This window comes from Hipposideros armiger, unplaced genomic scaffold (assembly GCF_001890085.2).
Source record: "Hipposideros armiger isolate ML-2016 unplaced genomic scaffold, ASM189008v1 scaffold_262, whole genome shotgun sequence".
NCBI lineage: Eukaryota > Metazoa > Chordata > Mammalia > Chiroptera > Hipposideridae > Hipposideros > Hipposideros armiger.
In genome coordinates, this window is record NW_017731612.1 from 1,260,367 (window position 1) to 1,284,525 (window position 24,159).

The window sequence follows — 24,159 nt, forward strand, 5'->3', positions numbered from 1 at the left end:
ACGTTAATAATTATCAAAAATATGAAGGAATCTGAAACACCAGGATAGAAAGGTGTAGAAACAGAAAGCTTTACAAAATTTTCTTGTTTTTTCACCCTGTAACTGCACAGGTTGTTATTAGTGATGGTTACTGCTCTTACAGTCATTAATAATCTCATCTAAGAAGATAATTTTAGTATCAATGATACATATTCACTGTATGCGCATGTGATGCCAGATCGCTTAAAGGTCATACGAATATAAAGAAAATAGAAATGAGTATGCATCTAAATATTGACAATGTTTATTCACTGCTTTGTTGCATTGATACTAGAAATAGATGCATATTTAAAAGTTATTTTTAGAATAACTATGTTGATAATTCTGGGATTTGTGACAAAAAGGACGTGTGCCATTTGGATAATGTCGAGTGATTTTTAAAAAAGGAACCAAATATAAAATATTAATAGCAATAATATTAAATATGTACAATTCCAACTAGACTGGTAGGTACAATTCCAACAGCCCTTACAAATTACTACGGGCCACACACGTATTACAGAGATTTTCACATAATCAGACTCGGAGACTATCATCCTTGCCCATCCATATAGTGAACAGTTAATTCAAGGCAAGAACAGGCCTGAACAGGAACATTTTCCCTCTTTGGTAATGAACTGTAGAGTTAAACATCTCCACGTACTCTGAAAGCTACTTCTACACCATCACACCAGGCTGAAGACAGAAAACAAATGCACGAACCAACAAAAACCACAGGCTGTTAATAATTTCTTTGAGGTCAGTTTCTGTCTTCACCTGCCTCTCTTAAAATGGAGTTGCACAGTGGAAATTCCTCCTTTCTTTTTCCCCTCTATAATCCTGCCTGTGGTACACATGTGGCCATGACCTAGTCAACATGCCATCCTATTGGATTCCTGCATGGTGCAGGGTGTGGACCACGTCACTGCTGACTGTGAGAATAAAGCTTGCTAAGTGGGCCAGTCATCCCAAACAAAATTACAGAGCTAGTATTTACCTCCTTAGAGCCAGTATGTAGCGCACACAAATTGAATCTCTCTATAATGCGTTAATATGGATTTCTTATCAACTCATCAGCCACTCTCAGAGAAGATTTAATCTGGCTTTTTAATCAGAATGTCTGTATAAATGCAGATAACGGGTTTTATTGGGTTTTGCCTTAGATTAAGGATGCTTTTTAGAAAAGTTATAAAACACTGCAAAGAACTAGTGAAAATGAGATATAAAAAGATGAGTTATTTGTTTTCATGACTTTCTCTTTGTCTTCCTTTGTCTAGCTGATCTCCTGCAGCTTTTGTTTTTGTTTTTAAGGTAACTCATGATTCCAAGTACTTGGAAATGATAATTAATGCTCATCCTGGGGTCCTACTATGTGAAACAAGCTGTGGAATTAATTTTATTCACTATTCAGTCAGTTCATTAGAGGATATTATATTTTCAAATCAATCCATTTTCCAATTAATTTTGAATGGTGAACAGCACAATTGCAATTCTGTTCTTTTCCATTTACTTACATTAAAGATTTATTTTGGGTAATCAGAGAATTGTGTATCAGCTATTTTTACCTTAAAGCTTTGCTTTGACACTTTAATAAATGGCCCTGTAGTCTGTGCTGGAAGGTAACTGAATTTTTTGCTCAGTAGCCGTCTTGTTGACATGCGTTCATTTATTGCTATTTCTTTCGTCAGCCGACACACTTGAGGCTAACGGTGATGAACTGCTTTCAAACAGGGGCCGCTATTGGTTTACATTGACGAGGAAATGCTGGAAAGGCAGCTTTCCAACAGGAGAAATTAGAGAAAGAAAAATTGGGAGCCCTGGGTCCATTTTTCTGTGAGTCCTAACATAATTAACTCTGAAGCACGAAGCTGCAGAGCATTCTTCTCAGCAGACCCTGGTACTCGGCCTCACCGGGGACTGTGGATGAAGATGGAAAACGAGGGCGGCCTGGAACGAAAGACAGACTTACACAACCACATCCAGGAAGAAAAATGGGGCAGAAAAGCCTGAGTTAGGGAAAACAGATTGAATCATACATCTGGATTTAGATGATAAAAGTCCCTTCGACTTTTATGTTTGCATGGTAATTTTCCTATCATGTTAGCACCTCCAGCAGCATTTCTTGCTGTGAAAGGAGATATTGGGGGGGATTATTCTATAGATGAGCTTTCTTTAGTCACATAGCTTTCACCAAAAATGCGATCCGTGAACTTCCACACTGTAACAAATGGATGCAGTTACCCCATTCTGTCCCCTAGCCCAGCCAGTTTCACATGCACACACAGACATGGGATTCAGGAAATAATTAAATTTTCTCATACTTATTAAATAAAGCACAGTAAAATAATTTTCTTTCTTTTCTTTTTTTTTCAGCGGGAATCGAACCGGCAATCTTGCTATTAAGAGCACATGCTCTGTCCGCTGAGCCATCCGGGTGGTACCTCAGCTCAAGGTTAAGTCCCAGCCTTGGATGGGCGTAGCCCACCATCGAACAGGCAGCCTTGTCATTAGCAGCACGTGCTCTCATCAGCTGAGCCATCCTGCCACCTGTTGGCAGCTCAGCTCGGGCAAAGCTCACTGGCCCATGTGGGAATCGAACCTGCGACCATGTTGCTCAGAGCTCACGCTCTTAAGCAAGTGCTTAACCAACTGAGCCACTCGGCTGGCCCTATGATTTTCTTTATCTATCTTGTTTTAGGCCTTATGACTAAATATATTCATCCCTTTAGCTCTCCTGAAGGGACGGACCATGGTGCACTTCCTTTCTCACAATTAAGCTTGTTTCTCAACACTGGAGTCTTTGCACATTTTATAAAATTTTGGTTTTCATGAAATAAAAATGGTTACTCTTTATGTTCCTTGGTGACTCATGATTCTATTATTCTATTTTCTTTGCATCTGTGTCTTAATTTTACAGTAAAGAAGTGCTAAGTCAACTTGATCTAGTGGGAAAATCCGCTAGAGTGAGGAGGAGAGCTGATTATTCTGCTATGACCCTGACTGGCTAAAACCACTGGCAAATTCTTCACCTCTGCTTTCTCTCTAGGCTTCTGAAACTCTGGGAAATCTGTCTTTGCTGTTTTAATTGGCTCTTTGCTCTGAAGTCCTGGCTCATGCTTGTCCTGGAATCCACTGCACCTTTGAGAAGACACATCTGCTCGGGGTCCCTCCCAGAGGGCTCCCTCATGACCCGGCCCTGACCTTCACTAAACGTCTAACTTCAGGCACTTCACTTCACCTCACTACACTCCATTTCTTCATCTGTCAAAAATGATAATAATAATAATAATAATAATAATAATAATAATAATAATAAAGGCAAATACTAGCACCTCTCTCTCAGGGTCATTTTGAAGATGAAATTAGGTTAGTATATGCCAAGGGCCAGAAGAACAATGTCTGGTATGTATGGAAGTTCTCAAAAAAGCTTTAATTTATTTTATTTAACAATTTTATTTATAAGCACTAAGTTATGTTGACGAAGCAAAAACAAATTCATATACAAACTCAGCCTCAAAGTAAGCAGACAAGTTAGGGTTCTCATATGGGTGGCTGGGGCTCAGTTAGAAGTCTGCACCAGCTAAGAGGGGTGCTTGGACAAGGACAGCCTCCCTCCCCCCGGGGAGGGGTGCTGAGGGGGTTTCCAGAGGACCTTGTACCGGAATTAGTGGGAAGAGAAAAACTCAGACAGGGAAGACAGATGGGTCGCTGGGAGGCGCATGGGCCCTATCTCAGAGTCTTGGACAATGTCTCTCAGCAGGGCTGGATGGGGCTGTGCCCGCGATGGCCTGAGGCCAACATGGACCAGACTCAGGCCCACAGAGATGCGCATCTGTGCTGAGAGCCTCGGGCTGGAAGGAGAAGCAGTAAAGGCGTCTGCGGATGACTAGAAAAGATGTTCATTTCACATAAGCTCTGTCTCTGGCAGGTGTGTAGAAGGTGAATTAAAGGAGAAATACTGGTAAGAAATAGACAGCAGCAGGGGGATGATGAAGGAAAAACTCCCACTCATATTTTAGTCGACAATAGCAACATTCATAGTGTAACTAAATAATCCAATGCCAGGCGAAAGCTCATGTTACAGTAATAGGTAAAAAGACAGGATATAAAGTGTATAGCCTATGATGATACACATTTTAAAAACTTTTTAAATGTTCAAGTTTTAAATTAACATTAAAATGTTCACTGTGGCACGATGAAAGTAAATTTTGCCTTGTTTTACTTGTTTCCACATTGTTCTCATTAAGCAGGGAACTGTTATCTTCGTTATCAGAAAAAAATATAGAACTTTAAATCAACTCCGTTGAATTAGATTCTGGTGTGCTTTTCTTCCTTTCTGGGAAAGGAAGACTGTGCTGACCTAGCTTCTAGTTATGTGGAGTTTGTTAAACACAAAACGCTCGGCGCTACCACTGTGCATGAGAAAATCATTTCAAATCCAGCAGCTGCAAGACCTGTGCAGTTTCAATTATAAACTATTTGTGTATGTAGGTGATGATTTTTTATTATCCCAGGTTAGATTTTTCTCCCCACTCTAACTAGATTCAGAAAAATAGTGCAAAATCAGGCAACATGTTAACACACACATGAACAGTAATGTTTCAAATCTTTTTTCTTACAACAATAAATGAAAGCTCATAAGCTCATGCTTTTATTATTCTGAGGCAATTTTGACCTAACATTATTTTCTATTTTTATAATTATAATAAAGAAAGTGAACCATAGATTGAAATAATTTGTTTTAAAAAGTTGGTTAGTTAACTAACATAAAAGATGCTCTGATATTATTAGGTTTAATGAAATATTTTATGAAAATATATTACAAAATATAATGTTTGGAAAGGACCAATGCTTTTTCTATCACAGTTTCATTCCCTACACCAATAACCTAATTGAAACAGTATGTCAATTTGACCCAAACCCTATAATTGAAGACTATTTATGTATTTCCTATTTTCAAAATTCATTTATCAAACAATTACCTCCCCGATGACAAGTGAATTACAGCTGTGATAATAAAAAAATGTAACATTTGCTCTTAATCCTGATGATGATTATGAATAAAGCATATTGAGGAGGGAGAGGTTGTTAGGTAATTCATTACATCTAGGCTGACACGGCCTCAGGGTTAGGGATTAAAACATCTTGGCTACTGGGACTTGTTAGCATCTAAATTTCTAATTTAGATGAATTCAATGGCCATTCAAGAATTTATGAATTAAGATATTACCCGTTTCCTTGGGCAAATCTCTACTCATGAGTAAGACAATTTTAGGCACTAGTATGAAATTAAGAGCTTATTGAGATGAATAGCAGGATGTATCCTTACAATGCCGGAAGAGTTCCTGACAGCTCATTTGAAATAGATTTTATTTGACATTTTGACTTAAATAGTTTGGCTTTGGAGAAACCTCTTGGCGGGCCTAGGAACTATTCCAGAACAGGTTACCCTGTGACTATTGTCAGGGGCTTTCAGAGCTGTGTTTATTAGCTTGTCTGTTAGACACTTATGAGCTGGTTCTTTATCTTCCAAAATGGCAAGGAAAGATGCTACGAGACCTCATGGACACTGACGACATGTGATCATGGGACAGACTGGGGTTCAGGATGCTGAATGTGTCACACATGATCTTTTTCACCTGCTCAGCAGCTTGGGAAGGAGCAGGGAATAGCAAAACTCAGCCAGGAGAGCATCAGCTGTAGTAAGTGAGCAAACAGGGGCCCCTTGTCTCCATCACCCACGTCCTTAATTTCTCAGAATCATCATGGCAGGAAATGAAAATTTCTATTAGAAAGAAGAAGCGGCCCTAAAATACCACCTATGTCAACATTCTGGCAGTCATTCAAGGGAGCAGACTGCGTGTGTGCACGGACCGTGGCTTGTTCTTTGTCCGAGAGAAAATTAGATTTTCCTTGCAATTACTAACAAGAAACAGGAGCACCTGGATAATATGTCGAAATATGAGAAATAACTTTTGGATGTTATTAAATTTATTCTCTTGTTCTGCAAATAGGTCATTCAGTTCTTTACATGCTGTCGCGATGCCACCATGTCTCACAGTTAGAGCTGATCTGCAGACCCGTGAAGCCTACTGACTAACGCTTTGGATGTGTCCAGTGTATTTCAAAATCAACTTATCAATAAATGTACTCTTGATAGCACTTTCCCCAATCTTGTCCTCTCCCAATATTCCCCATCTTAGCAAATGTTTTTATCCACCTGCTTCTTCAAGCTGAACCATTTGGGCCATCACGGACCCCTCTCTCTTCCACACTTCACATCCAGTCCATCACTAATTAAGAGGCATTCCACATCGGCCATCTCTCACCATCGCCACCAGCAGCACCTGCTGCGGGCCTGACCTGCCTGGCAGTGCCCTCTGCCTCGGTGTCTTTGCTCTGCCCTTGCTGACCGCTGACTCTTCTCCATTCTGCAGTCAGATTGCTTCTTTCAAAACATAATGTGTCTCAGATCCCTATTCAAAACCTTCCAATGGCTCAGGTCACACGTACACAGATATAAAGTCCTTATAAACACATAAAAATACACAGAGTAAAACACAAAGTCCTCCCACGGCCTACAGGCATCGCATGCTCTAGTCCTGTGCCTCTGCCCTTTTACCTCCAGCCACCTCTGCGTGCTGAGCCCAGGCTCATGGACTCTGGGAGGTTCTGGCCAGCTCCTCCACCGAGTCCGCAGACATGCCGGCTCGGCTCTGCCCGCCATCGCAGGGGCTGCCCCCACCACCTGCCGTAGCACCCGTCCACAGCCACCTTCTCGCCTTAGTGTCTTAGGCAATTTGTCTGCTTCCTTGCTTGTTTGCTGTCTCTCTCCACTAGAATATGTTCTCAGAAAAGCTGTGACTTCGCTTTTTTTTTTCTTCTCACTCCTCTCTACCCAGGGCCTGGAATACTGCTTGGCAGAGAGTAGCCACTCGGTAAAAATGTGTGGAATGAATGAAGAATACTGCAGAAAAAGGTGAATAATTAAATATTTCATTCCTGTTAAGTATCTGTGCCTCTTCCACAGAAAAATAGAAAAAAAATACATAAAATGTTGTGGGCATTAGACATTTTTTTCCTTTGCAACCTCAAAATCGTTTCTCCTAAAGTGCTAGTTAATGAACACTTTAAAACACCTTTCCATGGTCTGCTGACATATTTTTATCATCAAATTCATTACAGTAAGTATGGAATTATTATAGTGCTTTAAAAATTATATTGAAATTCTGTTTATAACCTCTGTTCCTTTTCATGATTTTGACTATCTCTCTAGCACTATCATTTACCTAGTTCAAGGAAAGGTATAAAGAGAGGTTAGAAGAATATACAACATAAACTAAAAGAAGTGGGTGAGAAGGAGGCAACAGTTTATAGGCGTTAGATGTAGCGGGAATAGTCTGATAAAATATGTTTATAAAAATAACCTGCTACCAGTGGACCATAAATTTGGCTCTAAGCTTTCTAACAGCCAAAGTGAAATGGGTAAGCTAGTCAGTTATGCAAATCAGCATTTTTAAGAATAAAAGAGACCACGTGCCCAGGAGAGGAATGACTATTCTTGACACTAAGTTTTTTCAGGAATCTCTCCCAAGACCCTCAAAGACATGGCTCTATCAATGCTGTAGTGACGCGTCAACAGAGCTGCTGCTGAGAATGTCGATGGTAACACACACAATTTGGTTTAAAAACCGCCCTTCCGAGATGAGGCAGTGAGAGAGCTGGCTGGAGACGTGCATGGCCTGGGACACAGCTCCTCTCACCTGCCAAAGCCTCACGCCGGTGTCCATGAATCAAGCTCCAAAAGACAGGTGGACGTAACATACCCGGGCCTTACTCAAACAGAAAGGCACCATGTTTTATCACAAGAACATGGCTGCTGATTCTAACTTTCTCAGTAATATTATAGCATAAATTCTTTAGGAGCATAATAAATGACTGAGCTCACAAAACTTAACCCACATCCAATGTTTGAGCCAAGGAAAAAACAACAACAATTCTTCAAAAATAATAATTAACACCACATATCATTTTGTATTACTTAACAAACAAAGGATATTTAATATTGATGTTATGACCTTCTTTCCTCATGATACTTGTAGGATTAGAGGGCTAATTTGGAGTGTTTGTAAATTCTATTGATGGACATTTTTTTTATTCTAAGCTACCTGTGTTGGAAATACAACTTTCAAAAACGTTTAGCACAAATGGCATTATTTCCCCCTCCATCTGATCATGATGTTTTGCCTATAGTGGTGCTTTTCTAACTTCAGTATTTACAATAAAATTACTTGAAATGCTTGATTATGAAACTGAAAGATGCCAGGCTTCCGGTTCAGACTCAGGGGGTGAGTCTAACTGGGACCCTCTGCCACCCTCCGAGGAACACCGGCCCCAGGACAAGGGGACATGGAGGCACAGAACGCGACCACTGACACAGCCCATCTCCCTCGTGGTGACAGACAGATTTCAGTGACCTGGAAGCTCTTCTGCACATCTGTATACTGGCTGTCAGCCTTCAATCCTCTACTGCCGGGGTCCCCACAATGCAGGGACCCCAAGACCATTACTAGCCTGGACTCCAGAAGAAAACATTACGGTTTTGTGTATATTTCCTTTGCATCTCAGTATAATGTAACTGATAGAGCAATGCACTGGGATAGTAGGAATAAATTTAATTTATGCATAAATGAACATTTGTGAATATTTTATGGATACTTGCTCACAATCATTTTTTATTGGTATGGTTTTATGTCTAAAAATGTTGGACACCAGTGTGTTAGAGGGAACTTCCTACTTTTGACCCCCACAGAGGAGGCACAGTAAATATTCTTTAATAGCCTTTGATACTTTAAATACAAGCTGGAGCCTCTAAACTATCAGGAACCTTTCATTTTCTAATAAAGTAACAATCAGAAGTAGTGCCTTCCCCCTAGATTTCCTTGTAACTTCAATAGTCGTGGCTCCAGCCTGAATTAAGTTGTGTGACTGGCTTGTGCTAAAGCTGACGTGGCAGGACGCTGAGGGGGCAGAGCTGGCTTTCCACTCCAGGTTTAATCCCTGCCCTCGGAAAGGCAAGAGCGGCCGCTCGCTCCCTGGGCTGTGTCGCTCCTGGCATCACCAGGCAGAGAGTAGGGGACTCAGGCTGAAGACAGCGGCAGGGGGACGTGGGGCAGCTTAGATGAGTGCGCCTATAATTTGTCCTTTACTACAGAGGTTGGCTCATAAGAGATGAAACTGACACTATCTTAATACATTTTTAAAGTGAAGACACATTGAACACAGCATATGGCCCCGCAAAGGAGCTTGGTGTGAACTCTGAAAGCGCGGCCCTGCAGGGGTCTGGTAAGAGGCCCCAAAGGCAATGTCAGCACCAACCTCACTGTTCTCAAGGGCCCAGGAATCACCAGGGGGAACTCTGCTCGGATCCCCCCCAAGAGGGAGCCTCAAAACCCTGGTCCATGCACTTGGGGCCAGTGAGGCAGGTGTCCTGGAACGGGGCTTCGTCTTGTCGCGGTTCTCTAGTTTTTCCTGCTGACACCAGCTAGGTAGCAAGTCTAGTTAGAAGTTAAGGGAAATACACTCCGTATTAAATTTCCTCCTCTTTTGTAATATCTACTTGCTGACAGTGAAAATGTGGAAAGAATCTCAGCCCTGCTTTTCAGGGTTGAGGTTGTAAGTTAAAAGGTTGCTTTTACGAGGTGGGAATAAAGTCTTAGAACCGATTCCTTTCTGTTTTTCTCTAACACAGCAAACACTTTGTTAAGACACTCGGTGGAGTAGTATAAAGCTGGTGTGCTTTTCTAAGTATGTTTATTTTAAAATCTACTTCCTTGGCTATTAATTGAAGTCTATTACTTTTATCATTATTGTGACATTAAACATCAGTGGATGGTGTAATATCACTACCTGTTTTTTTGTGGTCAAATAAAATAATGATTCTAGAAGTAACAAGCTGAAGTGGCTCATTAAAGAGAACGGGAACAAGTGAGGAGAGGCTTCGGAGCTAACTCCTCTGACAGTCTCCTCGCTTGGAAGATGGGCTGGCGACCACCCACGTCACATGATTGTTGGAAGAATTCAGTGAGGTAATGCACGTAAGTCATTACAATATTAAGGATAGTAAATATCGAATAAGAGCTAAGATAAAAAGTAGGAACAAACAGGCCATGTCACGTTAAAAACAGTGGGTGTCGACACGCGAGTGGGTGCTGAAGGGGCTTGGATATCGCAGGAACCCTACAAATTCCCCTCACGCCCCAGATCCGGATTTGTGGTTCTCAGGAAATGATTACTAGGTAACTTTTCCTAATTTTAGGCTGCTGTTAATGAACCAGGTTGGTAAGGTGAGATGAAATATTACTGAGTCAAATTTGCATAAACTTTCACAACGCTTCAGGTACATGTCGTGTCCCGTAAACCATGCGCAGTTACCTGTGTGTGCAGCACGTGTCAGGAAGCAATGGCGGTTACGCAGAGATGCTCCCTGTGCACATCGACTCTGTGTCTGGCGAAGGCGCACAGCTAACGCTAAAGCTACCTGCCCAGGAACACCCCGCAGTCAGCAATGACATGGTTTAGTGAGTTCCACGTCCCCGTGCCCCCCTGCGTCCAGCTCCCTGACACCAGTGGGGCTGGATTGGGGAGGGGCACAGACGCTGAACGTTCAGCAACAGACAGCGGAGAATGCCGCAGGAAGGAAGACAGAGACGAGCCAGGCAGCGATGGGTGGAGATAAGGCGGCCGCTCTGAGTGGGTGAGCTCGTCCTGAGACACGAAAGACACACGAAATCAGCCTGAACCCCTGGAAGCAGCTCGTTCTGAGCCAAGCAGAGCAGCTCAGGTCCTTGAGGGTCAAGTAATGCTGGTGTGTTCCTGGGGCCGTGCGGAGAGTGGGGCGAGGAGGCCTGCCGGCTCGGCCAGCGCACAGGCGACAGCGGAGGGCCAGGTGCCAGCCCAGAGCCTGGCCTGTGTTCTGAGGTTGCACGAAGAGCCCTGGAGGGCTTGGAGAAGGGCCCTGGCGCGCACCGCACACCTCACAGCATCATTCTCACCGCGCTGAGACGCGAGGGGGTCTGTGTGGCCAGAACGGCCACAGCTCTCCAGGGCTGAGACGATGGAGCCTCATCCAGGAAGCTTGCTGTGGAAATGGGGAGAAAACAGCACCAACTGGGGTGTATTGTGGAAGCAGGGAGGACAGCGCTTACCTAGGAATTTGTTCATTCAACAGATATATAAAGGGCCTACTATGGGCACACACTTGTGACCTGTTGAAAGGACTGTCTCCTGAGGTTACTGGGAGTTTGTTGCCCTCTAGACTGTCACCTCCAAAGCCATAATACTCAAGCCGATGACGCCTCACACTGTGTCACTCTCACGCTGCTCACTCACAGGTGGGCTGCTTTTCCAAAACCTAAATCACTGAGTCAAGAGTTGTTAGAAACTGTGTATGTGTGTTTGTGTGAGATACAATCAACGAAAGATGAGTAAACTGCTTCCAGTTTGGGGCGGTGTGATGTATTGAAGTCTCTTTTCTCTCTCTAAGGGGCCCACGATGCCTAAGCTCTCTGTGTTTATGAGCACACACCTGAGCAGGCTGTTAGGTGAGCTACAGATGGACTTCTGGAGAGAAATCGCAGGAGGACGGATTCTCAAGTCACATCTTTTATTCACATTTGATTTGAGTGTGTACCTGTGTGTGGAAGGGAACTGAAGTGGATGTAGTAACAGCTTTGGGAGGGAGCCGCATTCTACCGCTGACAATCTGCACTTCGGCAACACTGGGCGCCTTACATTGTGTTAAAAGTGGCAACTATAAATCAGGGAAACACTTCACGCTCAGAGCCTTATCTTTACGGTTTCTAAGCGAGTATTTTCATCAGTGTTGCCAGAGGCTGGAAGCCGCCGGAACCCTCCGCTTACAGGAGCACAGCCTTGGTTCACATCTCAGCCTCCGGCTTTGCTGACGTCCTCACAGAGAGGTGACAGCATCGACCGTGCAGTTCAGAGGGCGCTGATGTGGGGTCAGCGATGGAAGACGCCAGGAGGACCCTTCCCCGTGATGGTGAAGGAAACCCAGCCTCAGATTTTCCATTTCGTGTGCAGGGTTGGGTTTTTGAAATTTCTATTACATTTAACTCATTCATTCATGTTATCTGTAACTGTGTAACAGCTGGGAAGGTCCTCCATTGGACCTTCAACTTTGATGGTAGGAACCATCAACTTTAATGTGCTAAGCCCAAAAATGCTCTAATTCTCTTTATTCATCACTGGAGCAAAACTCCCACGGCAGTCAAGTGTTGACTATAAAGTATTAACAAAGGGCGGGCCTACTATTTCCAGCAAACCTGTCTACTATTAAAAAGTCAGAAGCCTTAAAATCAGCAACACTAACAGCAAGAGCAAAGGCCTCTGACACAAGCATCTGACGTACTTCATTAGACCGCAGAGCCCGATTTGAAAAGCACTGCTGACGGACCCAGCGAGCGCTGCACTTGACGGCTCCATTTGTTTCCCTGGAATACAGAACGATGATAGAAATGTTGTCACTTAAACATAGCTCAGACCACACAATAAAGTGACACAACCAACAACATTTTCAGAAGCAAAACATACGGTGAATGAAACACCTTTACGAAGGAAGCGTCTTTCTCCCGTGATCTCTGTGGTGATGGAGGGAGAAACAGTCAAACAAAATCCAAACTGTAAACCAATCCAGAGTTTACGGGCTGCTAACACACCTCACATGTCATCTTTCCCGTAAGAATTATGTCCACATTATTTACATTTTCTCTGAAAAGTCGACATACCTGCTTTGTGTCATGTCTCATCCTATCTGTGTAAAACAATAAGGGGACTAACATTCCCCCTGCGCCCGTTGTATAGACAGAAATTCTGAAGCACAGGGGTATTGTACAACTTTTTCTTCAGCATTTAGTATGCCAGGAAAACAGAACAAAACGATTTCTGAGCTTTGGTTACCAGATAAGACAGAGAGTCCCCCGGCCCACCGGACTGTACCAGGGGGAGGAAGGGCGCCCCTTCCTTTTAACAGCTCATGCGAAGCAGCTCGGGGTGCACGCGGGTCAGACTTTCCTTTAGTGAACAAACCCCTGCAGAGCCGACAGCACACACCTGGGCTGGGGAGGTAGTACCCCCAAACTCAGACACCCCCAGGCAGGGGCACGCTGGGCCTGCACGCCCGCGCCTGGGAGGCCAGGTGGGACAGAGACGGTGGCCGGGGACGCGGGGTCACGGGGGTGGTGTGTGCGTGGCGGGGCTACAGCGCTGGGCACACGCGGTGCGGATCCGAAACCTGGTGCAGAGCCGCCCGGAGCGGCCGCGGGAACCAGAGGCGAGCGCCGTGTGCCGTGTCCCCTGCCCGGCTTCACGCCTTCCTCCCACGGCGGACGCGGCGTCCCCACCGCCCGCGTGCCGGGCAGGACATCCCGGCGCTCCCCGCCCGCGCTGGCGACTCATCTGCACACACGCAGCTCCTGAGCCTGCGGTGCTGGCGCCCTCCCCCGAGTGGAGGCCCCGCGCCCCGCGCGTCCCCAGCCTCGCTTGTCTGAGCCCCAGCATTGCTCAGCTCGGCTCAAAGGTCAACTCGGACAGCGTCCCGCGCGTCCCTGGCCTGAGGGCTACACGCACGAACACGCGCGCAGCACGGCTGCCTGGTAGTGACCTCAGCTGCGTGGAAAGAACCCAACACGCGAAGGGCTGCGAGGGCCGCGCTGCAGACCTGCTGGGTCTGCGCAGCGAGCGGCGGGCACCCTGTCCCGCTCCCTAAGCCTCACAGAGAACTTCAGCAAGTCAATATCAACTCATCGGACATCTACTGATACGACTGTGGGTGGAAATTATAAGACTTTAAAAAGAAAGCCCTCAATAAATACCAGCAAATTAGATATTTACCTACATACCCCTTAGATCAGCACATAAGCCACTAAGGGAAAACTAAGACAACATAATTTGGTTTCCTGAAATGCAAAAATATCCACATGTTTTAGAAAAGAGTTCATATTTTTATTTTTAAAATATCTGACTCTGAGGAGTGGCCAAGGGGAAATGAAGTAGGAATAAGCAAAGTGAAGCGAAGTAAAAACGAGCCAGGCGGGTCTGACTACTTCACTGCAGCTTAAAATTAAAAGCAGCGTGAGCGCTGAGGAAAGAAAAAGACATACGGAGATATTTACATGTTATATAATTTGCGGAAGAGATAATGAAATAAAAAAATTTGAACTCTATGGCTCTACGGTGGGGTAAAGGCACACAAACAAACAAAAGAGCACACATTTTCCATTTTAATCTCGTGCCCCCCCCTGTCCCCCACTTCCCTACCCCCCAACCCTCTGAGTCATATAAACACTGATTCAGAGAGGTTTTTTCTTATTACTGTGCATTCACTGACTTGGGTTCCAAACTACCCCTATGTGTCAAGAGCATTGTGCACCTGACATCTATATATTACAAGCCTCAAAACAGAGAGAAAAAAAGGCTTATGTGTTGACTAACATCCACAAAAATAGGAGGGTGTATTTTCTGCTGCTGAAATTTATGTATGCTAAAGAGCTATTCCATCACCTTCCACAGCATGCTTTGGGAGAACTAAATTATCTAGTTACACTAGATGAAATAGACTTCCCCAATAAAATATTGCTGCTTTCATTTATTTTTCTAGGGAAAGAAAATTGGGAAAAAAAAGCATTTTATGATTTGTTCATGCTCTAGAAATAGCCAGGAACGTACATCGTCTTCCATGGGGCTTGGAGCAGCCCCGCATCAGGAAGCTGTGTCCACACAGTAACTGCGTCTTCCTCGTGTCTGCCCAGGAGACAGTTAGGTCTGGAGACCAAAGTGTCCTGTCGTGTGGTGGTGGCAGGCCGCATTTGGAACTACTAAGTTCTAGGCAATCCCTCTGTGGAAAATTAAATGAAACCTACACCACCCCAAATTTAGGAAAAAGCCCGTATCTCCACATTCTCTGGATCGCTGAGCTAGCTGAGCCTGCCTTTCAGAGCAAACAGAGAGTGATTCTCCACACAGAGGGGCCTGGGATCTTAGGGGCCTCAGACCTGAGGGGTCTCGGATCTTAGGAGTCTCGGGCTTTAGGGGCCTCAGACCTTAGGGGCCTTGAACCTTAGGGGTCTCAGACCTTAGGGGTCTCAGACCTTAGGGGCCTTGGATCTTAGGGGGCTCCAGGCTTCACAAAGCCCTTGCTGTCCCTGCAACTCACTGGGAACTGGGGACTTGGGTCTTTCCCTAAGGTCAATCCTGCAAATCTTCACGTTAAAACAAGCAGATAAAGGAAAAAAGGCGCCTGAGGTCTTTCAGTGAGTACAAATAGACCTTCCCACAGCCCATGCACTCTGTGAGGGTCCATTCTCCTGGGGGCGGAAGTGGGGGCTTGCTCCCAGGCGTTGAACCCCCAGTTCCTATAACACTAACTGCTTCCCAGTCCCTGATCAGGGAAGAGGCAGATTTCACTTTAGGAGAGCAGTTAGAATTTAATTTTTAAAAAATAAATGCTGCCGGAACACATCTAGAAATCTCTTGTGATTCCCGAGTTAGAAACATTAATATATTATTTTATAAAGAAGTATATTTTGGTGGAATACATAATTGCTCTGTTCCACATGGAATATTATCCGATTTTTTTTCCATTTCCTAAGAAGCACAGTGTTTATAGGAAATCAAAATAAAACCATCAGAGACTATCCAGGCGCCTCGATCAGTCAGCAGTGACTCTTTATAACCTGCTCTAAGCCGACCAGGGCGGATGCCTGCGTTTTACTATGCTGTGCTGCACGAGATATGCTTCAGTGAATTATCTGACATGGCCGGCTCTGCATTATTTCACCACTGAAAAAGGATGGAAAGTTTGGTGCAGCTTATTTGCTGATGTTCTCCCGTGCCCCACGCTGCCTTTTCTCAATCCGTCTGCAGAGCCAGCACTGATCCGTAAGTCCGACACCTGCCGCGGGACTCCGCGAGCTTGGAGATGGATACGCACGGAGCAGGGGGGCTCATTAGGCAGCCTGGGCGGACGAAGCTGCCAGCATGCGGACAAGTGTATCCTTGCCGTTCCATTACACCCTTCTGTCAACTTCCAGAGCGCTCCTATTTTCGGTTCCCCTGAGTTTGTGGTCGGCCCACAGGATGGGGCTGGCCAGCGCAGGCGCTGCTCTGAACTTCGGAACCCATAGCAGGTTTCCGGGCTCCAGGATGGCCCTTTTAAAGCACTGGAGAATCTGAGCATCTTTAAATATATCCGTTAACCAAACTTAGAAAGTTCTGTTTTCATACTGTTCTGTGTGTAGCAGAAAATTAAAATGAGTTAGGGAAAAACTTCCATCCCGTAGGCTCATTCCTTCCGAGCGGTTTGTCACTGGTGACAGCACCTGATGAGCCTCCAGGCGCCTCGCTGCTGTCAGCAGCTGCAGGTTTTACAGGGCAGTGTCTGGATCTGAGTGATGGCGGCTTACTGGTATAAGCTGCTTCACCTCACACATGATTAAATTATATTTCTTCCTGTCTGAACAGAGATTATATTGAGCAGACAGGAAGGATTTGGCACCAGGGAAATACATGTTAGCGCCCGGCAGTGAGGAAGGCACAGGGAGATAGCAGTGTCTGACGAGGTCATGACGGAACCAGTGAAAAATAAGAGGAAGTCGCCTGAATGCTAAGTGGGCACACGCCCAGCTCCCCATTTGAAATGCCATTCAAATGGCCCTCCTGTCATTTCATTTTCAATTGTGTGATTCATTTGGGCAAAATAATTTTGTATCCAAGGAAATCAAGAAACCTCATTGCCTGCAGTTTGCTGAATCAAAAGATCGAATATGGACAGAAACAGTTCATATGTGCATCAAGATGTGAAAATGTATTCTAATTTGCATTCTCTGTCGTACGGCAGATTAGAAAATAATGACATCTTAAAATGTGCAAAACTAAGAATACAGGGTACCAGCTAGAGTCAAATGAAAAAACCAGCAACATTGAAAATGTGTAAGGAAAACATTGCAGAGACTTTTGAGCATTAAGAATAAGGTCTATTCTAGAGAGGGCAACACAAAATAACATGCGTGGTCCCGACACTGGCAGCTGGACAAGGAGACAAACGGGCCGGTCTGGTGGGGCGCGTGCCTGGGTGCAGGGCGGGGCGGGGTGGTGGGAGCTGCAAACGGGTGCTGAGAGTTCCTCCATCCAGCCCCTTCCTTCAGGCTGGTGGGCTCCCAGGGGGCCAGGGAAGGACTGCGTGCTATGGGTTCTGCTCAGAGTGCTCCAGGGGGACACCCCAGGACATCCTCCCTTACTCTTCTCAGCCTTCACCAGCCTCAGAGGATGCTTACATCCCAATGAATCCAGGAAACCTATGATTCAAAACAGTGCTGTGAAAGCGGCCAATAATATTTCTTTCAGTAGACTGACCATGGCCATTTTTCTCCTCTACTTCCCTCATCATGTCTGCCTCCGAGCCGCTTCCCGTTTTATCTCGTCCTTTGATTCTTGCACTTGTTAGGTCAGCCTTCTCTCCTCTCCTGTGACGTTCCATTCATACAGTACAACCACCTTCATGATGTTGGCTTGTAATATTTTAAATGAAACTTCATAATTTTTGTTTCACAGTGAAAGAGGCACACCCCAGGTCTAAGTGGATCACAAGACAATCACGGACTCGCATCAGATATTAAAAGTAATAGATTCCACATTCCCGCAGAATTTGTTGGGGCAGCTTCAATGAGAAGGAACATACGTCATGATGCACACATACAATTTCCTGGCAGATTTAATCTACTCTTGAATAATATTAACATGTATCCTTATTTAATGCTGAAATTACAACACTCTTTTCTGTGAAAGCAATTGTGGCTTTTCATTATTTCCTGTTATAAAATTTCGTCTTGCTATCTGTGCTGATAGGAGAAACTGGGCATTAACATTATCGTGTGGGGAGCCTGCTGTCACCAGATGCTTTGTGTCAGGATGCCTGCACCCGCACTCACCTCTCCAACAACATACAAAATCCAGAACCAAGGACAGAGACCTACGGATCATTACAAGCCCACAGAGAAAACCTCCACGCAAGAGAGGTGCCATCGCATACAACGTCTGTAGTATTTCTATGATATGAAAATGCAGATCATTAATGAAAAAATGCAAGTTTGATTGGCCTTTTACCCTCAGAGTTTACACCAACACCAGTGATCACGTGTCCTAGGCACAAGTAAGTCCGCACAGACATCACTTTCCACGATTCGAGCTGGAGCAGTAGGTAAAGGGGTCCCCTCCTGCATGGCTGCATGGCTGCTGAGTGCTTCCCACTGAAAACATCCCACCCAGGAAACCTTGGTACCTGGAATGATGTGACTTCTCCTGTGGGGACTGGGTCTGTTAAAATATTCTTTAGAGTTTGCATATTAATTAAGTCATAGCGATAACGAACCTTCCTGTCAATGAGTGTTCAGCTTTCTCCTTCAGCACGGCTTTGGTGACAGAATAAGGAAACACTCTCTGCTCTGCCGAAGGTTTGAGCGAGGGTTGGAGATCAGACCAGAGCAGAGGAGGAGGCTGGATGTAACAGCGGTTTCCTGCTTCCTCCTTTCTCACCCCATCCTGCAGGCTCACTTCCTGCCAGGCTTGCCGGAACCATCTAACTTGAAAGAGCGATGAACCGGGCAGCCTGGACACCCCTCTTCTCTGCCTCAGGGAGCTGGGTTCTGATCGCAGCCCATCGCCTCTGGAGCCCCGCTGTACATAACAGGACACATGTGCCAAGACGTTCAAGTTCACACTGTCTTTTCTCCGTTCATCACTTCCTCCCTCTTTCTGTGTTCCCGTTTTATTTCACTCACTTCTGCTGTTTCCCACATTCAGTTTGCCACCTGGTATGAGGGTTAATTTCATGTGTCCATCTGACTGGGTCCCAGGGTGCCCAGATATTTGTTTGCTCAAACATTATTCCGGGCGTGTCCGTGAGGGTGTTTGAGCATGATGCCAACCGAGTGGGCCACCTGAGCAAAGCAGATCGCCACCCCCCATATGGATGGTCCTCACAGAACACAAGGTTGACACTCCTGGTTGCCCTGGAGCTGGGACATTGGTTTCTTCCTGCCTTTGAACTTGAGCTGAAACACGGGCTCCTCCTGCGTCTCCACTGCCGGCCTTTGGACAGGGACCACACTGTCAGCTCTCCTGGGTCTCGGCTCTCAGACTCATACGGGATTTACACCACTGGCCTTCCTGTGGTACCAGCTCGCCAACCTCCATAATCACACAAGCAAATGCCTTCCGACAAGCTCCCTCTCCCCACCCTACTGGCTCTGGTTCCCCGAGAACTCTGACCAAGGCACCTGTGCAGTCCTTGGCTGAGCCCTGTTTTGAACTGGGTCCCCCAATGCTGCCTGTGCCCGTCTCCCCAGAGGCACAGCACCCACCTAGATGGCTGATGGCTGGACACGTCTGCTTTGAGCAGCCCTGGTTCCTGTCCCAGTCCTTTGTGGACCGCCATCTGCCCCATCCAGCCTTCTTACAGCCAGGCTTGGGGTGTCCTGTGTCACCCACACTCGTGGCGGTCTCCAGCACTGCTGTGTCTGTCGGCGTCTCTCTCCTGGACTCAAGTACCAATTCCTGAGTTCACCATCAATTCCCAGTGATAAAGCACCGTTCATGATTGGATAAAAGAAGCCTCCTGAAACCCCTCCCCCCAGTGCTCTGTTCCACCTGCATTTCAGATAAATCCGTGTGGCCATGACAAGCTTTTTAAGTGAGGCTAACAGCAGTTGATGTTTTATTAGTTCATCATAAGTGCTAAAGACAGAAATGCCAAATAATCTTCCATCTTATTGAAAGGGCCCATCTGAACGATGCTTTGTGAGGGGCACTGAGCTCCAAATTAAAAAAAATAGTTATAAATCCATGTCTTCAGCGACAAGCAGTCAGATCAGACTGGCGTCCAGGTAGCCAGTGGCCATGAGGCCTGGAGGACAGGGTTTAGGGAGGAGCCACCCGCGTTCTGACTCGCTCACTCCCGGGGGGACGACAGCAGGTCCAGGGCAGGAGTGAGGCCCCAGGAGGAACACGGTGTGAGGACCGCCCCTGGCCTGGTGGAGGTCAAATCCTCAGTCAGCGAGGGGAGGGGGGAAGGGGGCAGCTCCCCACATTTTTATCATTTACAGTCACATGCACCCCTCGATTTCCGAAATGTATTTTTAGAATGTTCTTGACGTCTTTTACGTGTCAATGAGCTTGAATTATATACAAAAATTGGAGCGTGTCAGGTTTACGAGCATAAAAGCACTTGGAGCAGCCCCAGCCTCGGGCCACCCGACACGGTACACCTTCTGGTTTGTTCTGTTTTAAACAGCTGGGCAGGTTGAGAGGGAGACTTTTTATTACTCATTCTCAGGTAAAGCATCTTCACCCCACTCCTTACCCCTCCAATCTAAGTTACAAGTTTTCATCTTTACACAATGAACATTTTTCTTTAATTTCTTCAGGAATTAAAATACCGTATTTACATTACCTACAGAATTTGTTTTACACATACCTGGAGTTTCACCACAGACAACTGAGCTGTAGTTATGTTTAAAACAAATGATTTTCTCCGAGTTTGACCATTTCTCACCGTAAACCAGGGGGCAGAAAATAGAACCTGCTCTTCCCTATAATTGTGGGCACTGGGTGCAGAGCGGACATCTCTAGGACGTCACGATGGAGTCTTGATAGGAGGTGAGCCAGAAGGCTGAACTGAACCCACCCTGTCCGGTGATGACACCCCACACTGCTACACCTTCCCACATAGACCAAGAAATAAAACTGCAAGCGTTCAAAGCTGAAAGGACACAATTAATGAAAAAAAGGGGCCAGATTCTCTCTCTGACTCCAAATAAAATTAGTGGAGGATTTTAAAATAGGCCTTGGACAGCCCTTGCTTACACAGCTGACGTGCCTGTAATGCAGTCTTGCACGGCGATCGCTTCTAGAGAATGAGGGAAGTAAGTGTGCCCACTGAGTCTGGAGCCAGAGGCAAACTCAGCTTACGGATGAAGCAAGCACCACCGGTGCCACTGAAGGCTGATTTGGGGCCAGACAACAGCACATTAACATCTTACTACAACTGAAGAGCAGAAGCCAATGGAGACGCAATGTCACATTTAGTTGTTATATTCAGCACTGGCTTTCTAACAAACCTGTGTTCTCCTTGATGTAAGATCGTCAGGGAATTGAATAATTCGGAGACGCAGCCTAATTTCTCTCTAGCAGGGCTAGCATTTACTGACTGTTCTTGTGAAAGAGTTGAGAATGGAAACAAAATGAAACACATATTTGAAAATCCTGACATGACTGTAAAAAGCATAACTAGAATACATACTGGGTTTAGAAGGACTGTGAGGAAAAGCTCGCCTCCTCTGATGCTCTTATCCAGTTCTTGGGGTCCGCCGGGGTAGTCCTTGTAGAAGATGGTGTGGGTGAATAGCCCGCAGGTCTGCCGCGGGAGGACCTGCAGGAGGGCGAGCAGGGGCTGACTTGTCTGTCCTCCCCCATCTGACGTCCAGTCTACCAGTCACACCTCCCAGGTTACTGAAGCCAACATCTTATTGTGATCAAGAGTGGACGACATTGGTGCAATTATGTAAATATTATGGGAGTTGTCACATCAAAGCTATAGCTGTGTGTTATGTGCAGTTGAGTTGGCTCAAGCTCCTGGGGGCCCCACGAATGAGTGACGTCCCCAGTGTCCTGTCCTCACAGCCCTGCTCGGCTCCTCGGGGCTCAGCCTATGGCCTCTTTTATGGAGTCCGTCCATCTCATGTCTGGTCTCCCTCCCTCCCGCTGCGGCCTTCTATTTCCCAGCATCACTGTCTTTTCCAGAGATCCCTGCCTTGTCACCATGCGCCTGAGGTAAGATGGCTTGGTGTTGTCATTTCGCCTCCAGCTGTGTGTTGGGCTTGGTTTGCTCTGGGACCCACTGGGTGGCCTTCCTGTTACGCGTGGGTTAAGGCATCCCACTCAGCTCTGTACATCTTAGCCACCAGCTGAGTTATGTTAAAGGACTGGCACAAGGCAAAAGCCTCGTAGGGTTAATTTCAGCCAAATATGGGGTGTCTCCAAAGGTCCACCTCCAGGGCCTTATGCCATCACCCCCTTTACTTCTGAAGCTCAGACTGGCTTGGTTCTCAGGTTCAGAGACTCAGACAGTCGGTTTCCACCCCCTCCTTCACCTTGCTTTGTTTTATTACACTCTGAATTGAAATTTTAATCACAGTAGTAGTTAAATCATCTAATGACTGCTTCTGGCATATTCTGTGGTTAATTCTGTTGTAAATCTGAATGTTCAACAGAGAAAGCAAATAAGTAATTTTATTCCAAGAACTTATTTTGAATAATACACGACTTATCATCTAATGGAAAAATTCATCCAATTGCACAGGTGGCTATAATTTTATTTATTCTTTGCTTAATTTTCATAATAGTTTGTATTAAATTCAAGGTAAATGAATGCATGTAATATCGGTTAAAAGGAATGCTTTTATTTCATAATATATCAAGGGGTCATGCAACCCATGGGAAAACTGGGAACTTTCACTCTGATTTGGAATTATTTGAGTGATACATTTTATTCTGCCTGCATTTCTATGAATATCAATACCACCATTTGCATGAGCAATTGCTCCATTTATAACTGAGGCTTCTTTAAGTCTTCTAATTTACAATAAGACATTAAAGTTTTATGATTAATGACTATTGAGTGCTATTGCTTTTCCTTTGGTTTTAGAGAGTGAACAGATAGGCAGGCAGGTAGATATTTCTAACCTCAATCTTAATAACAGACTGGGGAGATGTAAATATGTAAAGGGGGGAGAACAGTTTGTAAACCTTTGCTACAATCTAGGCAATTGACAATGAGAACATGACCTAAGACACTGGGAGTGGGATGGGCATTTTAAGATGGACTATTTTATCTCAAAGTAAAGAAAACTATTTTTTTCCCTTCAAGGGATAATTATAAGTTTTCATCTAAAATTCATTTGGTTTTACTCTCATATAAAGGAGCTGATACATTGTTCTTACATCTGATTATTATTTTTTCAATATATATGTGTATATGTGTGTGTAGGAAAGGAAAATATACACCTCCTTTTCATAGTAGGCAAGGAAAAGAAAGATGAAAAAGAATAGAATCCTAAGATATTCTTGAGCATCTGGAAGCCAAAATAAAGTGAGTGGAGAAATTAAGTTCTCAGATGCTATTTGATAGATTCTGTTGATAAGTGTAGTGACTTGTGAGGTGTTTTCTTAATTTATGAACCCACACTTTGCCTGGAAAACTCTCAATAAAACCACCCAAACAAATAGACACAGGAAAGCGCCCAGAAGCACAAGCTCCCCAGACAAAGCTTTGATCCGGAACTGCAGGGTGAATACATAAAACTCCTTTCCAACATTTTGAGTTGTCCGGGATTTGACAGCCCCCATCCCAGCGTAAGCCGCAAGCTGGAGCCAGACAAAGTGTTAGCACGTGGTCAGTCACCAGCAGGCACGTTGGGACCTGACGGTGCTCGTGTAAACGGGGTTGAGGTGACGCGTGTCCCCCCCCACCCCCCGCAGTCCACACAGCGGCGTGAGCTCACCATGACACTGTTGTAAATGAAGCCCTTTCTGTGCCGCGCAGGTTTCAGGTGCGGGTACTCCTCGGTGCTGGTGACCTGAATGCCCCAGACCTTCTTCCAGGCCTCGTACAGCTGGCCGTGGACCGGGTACACGCCCGAGTGGTGCGGGGCCACCGCGTAGCCCATGTCTGTGGGGATTCCGTGTTCCTGCGAGAAAGCCAGCACGGAGGTCAGTTACATTCAATTACAGTTGTTGCCACAAGCCTCCATTTAGGACACACTGAATCCCGTGTCTCGTGTGAGAAGTAAAAAATAAAAACTGACAGAGGTTTATCTTCCAGCAGCTCATAAGCTTCCAGAGCTCTGATGGTAAATACTTTGGGCATGTGGTGTGTGGGTGGGGTTAATTCTGAATTCTGAATACAAAAAATTTTGGGGGTAAGATGGGAAGGGAAAGTTGCCCTTCCTCAGATAGATACAGGAAAAAAATGTAACTTTAGCAAGTGCCCAAATATGCGATGGAAGA

At 45.3% G+C, this 24,159-nt stretch overlaps 1 protein-coding gene across 1 annotated transcript in view; it reads right to left on the bottom strand.

The window, feature by feature from the left end:
- The window catches only part of LOC109390276 (bifunctional heparan sulfate N-deacetylase/N-sulfotransferase 4), a 188,539-nt gene that overhangs the window by 54,611 nt on the left and 109,769 nt on the right, over positions 1-24,159 (bottom strand). The window contains exons 7-8 of the mRNA XM_019656544.1: positions 23,655-23,840; positions 21,395-21,523 (exon numbers count right to left, since the gene is read on the bottom strand). Coding sequence (XP_019512089.1) covers positions 21,395-21,523; positions 23,655-23,840 — 315 coding nt within the window. The remainder of the gene's footprint in view (positions 1-21,394; positions 21,524-23,654; positions 23,841-24,159) is intronic.